This window comes from Oryza brachyantha, chromosome 1 (genome assembly GCF_000231095.2).
Source record: "Oryza brachyantha chromosome 1, ObraRS2, whole genome shotgun sequence".
Taxonomy (NCBI): domain Eukaryota; kingdom Viridiplantae; phylum Streptophyta; class Magnoliopsida; order Poales; family Poaceae; genus Oryza; species Oryza brachyantha.
Window position 1 is genome coordinate 1,256,435 of NC_023163.2, and position 8,948 is coordinate 1,265,382.

Genomic DNA, 8,948 nt, shown 5'->3' on the forward strand with positions numbered 1-8,948 from the left:
ACTGATCCACGCAGGATTATCGAACTCATACCACTAGTACATCAATCCAGCCATCCGTCACGTGACGATGGCCGGTCGCCGGTGGTCCAGCCACGGCCATGGCCCGGCGATCCAGCCGAAACTTTGGCCGTCAGTGGCTGGCTCCGGCTGGACCCGTCCCAGCCATGTCCACCTCCGCAGCAGTCGCAGCCATGGACCGCAACGCATGGGGGCGGACCGCGAAATTCCTTCCGCCTGCCTGCTGCCGCCTTCCACCACCCACCACCACTGCCATCCCTTTCCATCGGTACGTGCTATGTGTACGTTTGTGACGCCGACGACTGCCACAAGCGTCCCTGTCGCCCACTACGCCTGGACCGCTCCGCTCCGTCTCGCTGTAGTACGTACGTATCCCTACCGGCTACCGACACTGGCCATGGCCATGGGCTTCCTTCCTCTGTACCGCAAGCACTGGCCCCTACTACGCCAGTACGCCGCGATCTGTGCGTGTGCGCGCGAACAATGGTGCACGTAATTACTACAGTGAAAGGACGGCGTGACCGATGGAAAGGAGCGCAATCTCCGGCGAAATCATTTTAGGGCGTCTAAAATGATTGATTGGCAACACTCTGGCCGGAACCAAAACCAAACCGAAGGAGCCGCTTTTAAAACTGACAGCCAGTCTGATCTCTGTGTTGGTAGCGGAGGAGTAGTGGACCCAACTAGTCAAAGAAAAGGTATTCAGCGGGTGGTAGGAGCAGAGTACATAAAGGCAAAAGCGAGAGATCGATTGGATTGGATTGGATTGGATTGCGCATGCAAGTGCGGTTGCCCATAAACTATGGCAAGCCAGGACGAGCGAGCGACCATGCATGCAAGCAGCACAACACGCGAGCGGCAATGGAGTGGGGGAGGAGACACACCGATTAGCCAACCAGCACTCACAAATGGTCACGTCCCTTTCCCCCGTATGTCGGCGCGGCCGCAACGTGTGTGTGTGTGTGTGTGTGTTGCGTTGCTGCGTGACTCTCCTCCGGCCAGAAAGCGTAGTACCACGGGCACTAGTGTAGCCGTGCCATTGCGTAGGCAGTGCGGCCGGTCTACGGAGATCGATCACGGGGTGAACATGCACGACATGGCAGCCGTTCCATCGTGTCACGGAGCCGACGACCTACACCTCCGCCTCGAGCGATCAATCGGCCACCGCGCCCTGTCTGTTCGGAACAGATGTACGACCACAGCAGCAACCAGCAAGCGCGTCAGTCGATCGGAGAATCCAAGGCAAATCGAGTAGCTAGGCCAGAGTTTGGACGGTGGATGGATGGTGCGTGCGCGTGCACCAACAGCTGCCTGTGCTGCCGCCCAAAGTTGCACTGCACAAGTACTATTGCAGCGTTCGAAGGCTAATCAGCTCACGTAAAACGAAAACGAAGAAAGCTATATGAGTATTAGATTTTGTAAACTTAAAAAATAAATTAATCTGATTTTTAAATAATTTTTATATAAATTTTTTTCTAAAAAATACACGGTTTAACAAATTGAAAAGCGTGCGCGCGGAAAAATAACTGAAAAGTGTCGATCGTTGGTCGGCTTCTAACGAGGCCTATGCCGTCACACACCGAGCGCCTGTGGCAGTGTGTGTGAGACATACCGGCACTAATGCTAGCACAGATAAAGCGGTGATCTTTTAAATTTTATTAATAAAAAATCAAATAATATATTTATAAATATAAACATTGTGAACAAAGATTTCATATACTGGTTCTAAAAAATAAACTACGGTAAAAACACAAAATCAAATTTAATATTTAAATTATAATTTATAAGTATAAGCGGAATTCGAAATTATCTTCTGGCCACATTTAATAAACTACTCCAGCAAATACGCACAGGTCGGGTTTACCGTAGGTATTACAACCAAGCAAACTACAGAACACGGGATGAATGATTATCCTTTTGCGTTGAATTTGCTCGCTAAATCAATCGATCAGTATAGTGAACGGAAGCCAGCTACCGTATGTTTATCCTTTTGGGAAAGCAGAATCGTGTCAAAGTTGAGGCCTTAATATAATAATATTGGATGAATATCGCAAGTTATACCGTGTCCGTCTTACAATAACTTTTTTTTATTTTTATCCGATATTTCATCATTCGTTTTATTTAAAAACTTTCTATAAAAATTTATAAAAATTAGTTATGTGGAAATTACTATTTATGATGTACCATCTAATAATAATAATAATAATATTGTTCATAAAAAATTTAAATAAGAAAAAAGTCAAATATTACATCTAAAACTGAAAAATAAATTTATTTTAGGATGAAGAAAATATATATTTTAAGATAAAGATATGACAAAGAGTAAATATTTTTTTAAGATAACGGATATTTGATTTGATATCTATTTTATGGTGTAAACGATAGATTTAACTTAAAAACATTAAGTACATAAATTAGAAACATATAACGATAGGCTTCTATACAGAACTTTATATAGGCGTCTGTTAAAGACATATACACCATCTGTTCGTTCATAATTTTGCTTATTAGATAAATTTTAAATTTTACATTTAAAGTTTATTTTATCAAAGTTTATCTTCTACCTTTGATCTTTAGACTGTTAAAAATACATACATAAAATTTTAATTCATAAGTTACTTTTCATTTACAAATATACTTTTAGAATTTTTTTTTAACAATCATCCTATTGAATGTCTACTTCCCGTATATACCCTCAAGGTCAGCGCCGGCTATAGTATTCTTTTCTCCAGGTTGACTTCATTCATTCAACAGATTGAGATAGCCGTCCAAAATCTCCGGCAAGCCTTGACCAACGCCGGTTACCTAGTGGAGCTACTATAGCAAGTACCATTTCGGCGCCTCGTCGGCACCGTCTCATGCAGTAACACCCCGATCGACCGCAGCGTTACTTTCGTCCCAATATGATTTTATTATTGAGTAGTCAAATATAAACCTATACAAATCTAAAATCCCCTCTAATACCGCGTTCAAAAAATAGTTACATAGCACGTGTGAAAAATATAATAATAGATTAATATATAATTAATTATTATTAACCTTAAAAAAATTATAAAATAGATTAATATGTTTTTAAAACAAATTTTCTATAGAAAATTTTCATACTATTTAACAGTAGGCATGACACGAAAAAAGATGAGAATTTGGGTTAGCATTGCTACTGCCGAACTCTATTAACTAGATCTATTGAATGGATTGATTTATTGACAAAGTTTTAGTGAAACAAATAAAGAGGACAAAAACAATAGAATAGGGAAAATATATCTTTGAAGACCGTTGGCACATTATTTTTTTAAACATTTGTTGTTTTTTCATGTTTGCCTTAGTTTGACGATTAATCACGTCTAAATTTTAGATTTTGAAACTATATATTCTAGCCTTCCGTTTAAATCACTAGGATACGGATACAGATGTTCGACGACCAAGAACTGCTAGTTATTTGTTTATTTTATAGTCGGTCATCAACTAATTTATCCATTCTAAAATAGTTCCATTCTTCATCCATCATAGTCATATCAATGCAAAAGCTAAGGAAAACTGTAATGTCCTCTGCTTTATCGAAAGCTAATGGATTTCTTCCCTACTTTACGTTATTCCAATGTATTTGTTAGTTACTTTAAAATTTCTAACACAAATATTGTTTAAAATGGATGTTTCGAGATAAATAAGCTGTGCTAAAAATGATTTTGTTTTCTTATAGTTTAACGCATCAGAAAACAAGGATGACCCTTTTAATTCAGACAGATATGCTCCGTGTTTTGAAGTATGGTTTTATTTTTTTAGTTCATCATACACGCACCAATATAAATATGAAAGGGCTTTGATGCATATGCTCGCTGTTTCTTTAATTCCAATACCATTTTCTCTCACTTTACCAAATTTTAGAAAATAAGTTATCTGCGGGACAAAGAGGAAGGTGAAAAGTAAATTCTTCAAGGGATTGAGGGAGTACTTCAAAGTTCAAAGGCCTCCACTATCCTTCGAACAATGAGAAACAAGGGTTTTCCTTTTAATTTCACGAAAATTAGTCCTATTTCTTCAGGGTACGCCGAGGGTTCCACCATACTTTTAGACCTTGGTACTCTGTAATAAAACCCATTTCTTCGATGTTCCAATGGGCCCCTAACTCTTAAAATACTTCCCATCCCTTTTTTATTTGAAGAGACTACTCAATTATTGGAACTGAAGCAGTCTCCAATCATATGGGAAAACACGAAAATTAAACTGATAAATATATCTTTCAATACCGAACACTATCCTTTTCATAACCGTCAACCGCAAAATGCTTGAAAATTATGCATTCTACTGCACCGAGCAAAGATTTAAAAAAATCGCGTGGATCAGGCCCGTGTCTCCCCTCAAAACCTCATGGCCGCAGTTCGAGAGAGAATTCTGAATGTGCACGGCAAGCACAAACTATCATGGAGGACATGCTAATCAAGGTAGCACGAACATCAAGTGTCATCCGAAACAAGCAATCAAAGAATGTAATGGAGGTAGTTTTAGAATTGCAGCATTTTGCAATTGGGGAATTGGGATACCATCATCAGTAGCTAGCTACCTCGTCAACACATTCTTGGCTACGCACTCAACACTGACTGATTCCTGTACCATGCAACAAGGAGTAATCTAGGCAAAACAAGATGAATCCGATTAGATCAATCACTTGGCCGCATAATTGGGTATCTCGTAGATTTGGTGGATCCTCCAAATGTCGTCGTCGAAGGCCATCTCGGCGTCGCCGCGGCCGCTGAGGCAGCGGAAGTCCTCCTCCACGAAGGGGAACCACCCGAGCAGCTTCTCCTCCTCCACGCCGAACGTCCACCACGACGACCCGGTGCTGAGGCCGCCGTCGAGGTCCCACTCCACGGTCGCCGCCCCGGCGTCGTGCCCGCCGGCGCACACGTCGGGCACGGTGGGCGCCATGTCGGCAACGGGCGAGGAGGATACCGGTGACGCGACAGCCGCCCCGGAAGCCGACGAGGTCTCGCGTGCCGCCGCCGCGGCCGCCTTCTTGGCCGCCGCCTTGGGCTGCCTTGGCTGCTTCGCCCGCCGCTGCGGCTTCGCAGTGGGGTTCCCGGCGCCAGCGCCGTCCTGCGCCTCCTGCAGTTTGGGCTGCTGTGCCCTCGTCCGCTTCATGCTCCTCGTCTGCTCGGCTGGGCTCTGCTCCTCGGCGAGCGGAGGTGAGGTGAGCGGATAGCGAGTCGAGTGAGAGTGGGGGGAGTGTTCGTTTCGGGCTGCGGCTCGAGGGGGCCGCCCCTTTGTGGGTTTTGTAGTGTTAGGCGTGGCGGGTGAGATGGACTCGGCTCAGGCTGGTTTGGCGCGCCGCCGTCGCCGCGCAGCCGGTGGTATGGTGCGGACCGGGTCGCGTCTCCTCCTCCATCCTGGCGTGCGGCGCAGTGCATCGGGGCCAGGTCGCGTCGTGACGGGAACCCGTGCGCCGAGGCAACTTGCAGCAATGGCCCGCAGCCGCATGCATCCGCTGGTGCCCAAGTGGTAAACGCACCAATCAATCAGATGCTACTAACGTTGTTCAGATATAAATATAACCTTCATACGAAAAACTAACCAGGGAGGAGTATCAGTTACAGTAATTAGTTACGGCACACGAGGTGGTCGTACTGTAGAAAAGGAACGAGTTGAATCTGTGGAGGATGGCACTGGCGTTTTGTTCGGGCGGAGTCGTGCAACGTACCGGTCCCCGGTGTTTTTGCAGGGGCAGGATCGACCGCTGGGTATATTCATTCCTCACGACATGTGCGCGTAGCAACGGCCAGCGCGGGACGTTCACGTGGAAGCCCCGGAAACTTGGGAGGTTGGGCGTCGACGGCTGCGTGCGTGTGTCTACGCAAAATCGCATGCCGACATCGTGACGCGCCACTATACAGCTCTCATTCTGGTGCGAACTATCGGTAGCTTCCAAAGCTCTCCAATCTCTACTTTTGATGCTGTTGTCACACTAGTATTCTACTCCTGCTATATCAATCAGTCTCGTGTTTTTCTACATACTTGTATATATAATTGACGTGCATCTTCGGATGGACAGATATTAAGGGTATATAGCAGTAGTAGTATAGTGATGAAGGAATTTGTATAATTGTATTGATAAGTGTGTTAGCCGTATCTCCCTCGGAAAGCAACTGATTAGAGGTCATTTAAGGGCCGACAGGAAGTGGCCGTATGTCGGCAAAGAGGCGTGGTTAATTGCTCGCAGATCCACAGGCCCCCACAACTCGTTGTCAACTTGCCACCGCTGGATCTGTAGTCGTCGTACGAGTAGTCGGAGGAGGAGTAATTTTTATGCAACACATGCATACAGTGCGTTGCACGGCCAGGACGCCACTCGATCTGTCAGAAACCAGATTTGACGAGAGGAGGCTGGCTCGCCTGCCTGCCCGGTCGGCCGGCTCCTGCGTTGGGAGCCCGCGTTGGGTCCGCTCACCGGCAAATTGGGCCATACGATACGGTACGACGGACTGGATATTCTATCAAAAAAGTTCGTCCTCCAGAAAAAACTTAACAATTGTTGTATCAAAGTTTAATAAAGTAGAAATAGAGTAAGATTTAAAAAATTATTATATAAACAATCATCGAAAAATGGTAAAAAACATTTTATTCTTCTTATATAGGCATATACAAAATAAAGACTTTTTGAAACTTAAAAATATGTTTTTTTTGAACGAATGGATACTCCAACAGTACTCCACAGCGTGATGGAACGAGATGCGAGTATCAGTCTCAAATCTTAATAATAGCGCCAGTTCGTTAGCAGCGTGGCAATGTCAAAGATTGGAAGATATCTTCGTACAGTGCTAGTATCCAAGTAGGGCGTGGGCTGATAGGAAAAAATAAATAGTATATTTGCAATGGAAAATAGTGTGTGGGTAGATCTATAAACTAATGCTGTAAAATAAACAATGGTGAAAAAAATAAAAAAACAACTATAAATTTAAGGTTAAAAAAATCAAATTTTGGCTTATAAGCATAAGAAAAACAAAATAATGCAATGGGCTGTGTCTCTCTTCTGGTATGGTTTTTCTTCCAAGAAATAAGTATACTTTAGCTCCTTTAACTATGGATCAATTTCATTCATGCCTCTTAATCGTAAAAACTAGATATAGAACAACCATCGGCTGCTAAACCTAGTGCAAATCAATCAGCTCGTAATGTTGAGAGCGGTTTTAGGTGACATGTGGCTCACTTAATTTGGTCTTCATGCCATGTGGCATTGATGTGGCATGTGTGTGTCTTGTTTGACTTGGTTTTTACACCATGTGACATTGATGTGATATATATATAAGACGATAGATGAAAAGGTGAGAATATGACTCGCATGTAAGTGATTGTCTATGGAGGAAAAAATAGAACAACAATTAGACTCATATGTGAGTGGGACCATATACCATCATTTTCTCTCTCTTCCCTCTTTTATACCTTCCCATCTTTTTTCATAGGTGATGGAGGTCGGTGGAGGGATATCGCTGACGCTAGTGCACTTCCTTCTGACGAGAGGAAGTTGGCTTGGATATGATCATGACTCTGTTATACAAATCTCGGTTGAATTGAGTAAGGTGAGTAGCAAACGCAATGGTATCCCCTGAGGGTTGGCGTGGGCTGTAAAAGTGGAGCAACATTAGGCAATATTGCTAGAGATGAGGTATATTGGGTATGATGGTAAGATCGCTTGGTAGAATAGGGATGGCTCAATCAATAGAGGTGCATGGCTCGTTGAGCCGTAGTTTGTAAAGACAATGATGTCATAGTAGTTCGGTAGAGGCACTTTATTGCTGGCGATGAAATCATCAACTTTGATGAGAGAGTTGGTAGTGAAAGCATATGCAACCTAACAAATGGCCGAGTTGTTGTAAGGATGATGGCAACGACAGGTGAACGAAGACCGGGCTAGGAGAGGAGGGGAGGATATGGCGTGTGTAGGTGGACAGAGACTAACCATGATTGGAGAGGGCAGGATTGTCAATCATCGTAAAGTGCGTCATCTAGATCAGGGTCTGCTTCCATGTTGGAAAAAAGAAGATGAGGGTGTCAGAGGCTAGGTCGATGTGAAGAAGCGAGAGTCAGTGGAGGTGGGTGGTGCACCACATGGTTGTCTAGATTTTTGGTGGCGATGAATATCGCAGACAAGGTAGCCGATGACTATAGAGCATGGCAGCGCCTACCCTCCCTTTGCTTGTCCGTGCGAGGCTTCTTGGCCATTGTGGTCTCCTATCACGCATTGGTGTGTGATTTTCCACCTATCCCTCCTCCCACCTCCCTTGTATGCACACTTGAGCAAGAGAAGAGTGAGGGGGAACATAATTGTTGCTAATTATCGTATCGGAGCTCCATTTCCTACGTATCTTCCTTTTGACGTACTCATGGGTGTCTGGGAGAGAATATGGTATATTGAATTAATGTTATATCATGATTATTCTATTTAAATACTGTAGTAATAGTATGAAACATACGTAGTTGTATGCATTTTTCTTTCAAATAAAAGAAAATTATCATCAACAATGTACATATATTTACAGAACGTTAAATTTCCATTAAATTTTGGTTAATTATCCGTATTCCGATTAATAGTTTGTACCCTCTCCGTCCGACTTCGCTGTTCCGTCTTCCACTGCACGCACTGCTTCCCGCCGGCGAACGCAAACTGCAGCGCGCGCGCGCGCCCGCGTGCTCCTGCTGTGGGCCGAGCTGGGCCACGCGCCCACGCGCCCTTCCTTGCCTCCGGCTGGGCCGACCGCGCCTGCTGTTGTCCGGGCCAGCCCGGCTCAGGCTCAGCCGCCTTGCCGCACGCGCGTGGGCCTCGCCAACAGAGCCGCGGACCGCGCGCACCTCCGCGTGGACCGGCCTCACTCCTGGTCGTCGCCTCCGCAAGCTAACTAGCTCTGTACGTCAGAAATGTACTATGCATCTCTCAAAAA

At 44.6% G+C, this 8,948-nt stretch overlaps 1 protein-coding gene across 1 annotated transcript; it reads right to left on the bottom strand.

Annotated features, from left to right (window-relative positions):
- Positions 1–4,501: 4,501 nt before the first annotated feature.
- Positions 4,502–5,249, bottom strand: LOC102704932. The gene has a single exon (XM_040530032.1). It carries the CDS (start codon positions 5,155–5,157, stop codon positions 4,681–4,683), a length of 477 nt encoding a protein of 158 aa, XP_040385966.1. The 5' UTR covers positions 5,158–5,249; the 3' UTR covers positions 4,502–4,680.
- Between the last annotated feature and the right edge of the window lie 3,699 nt (positions 5,250–8,948).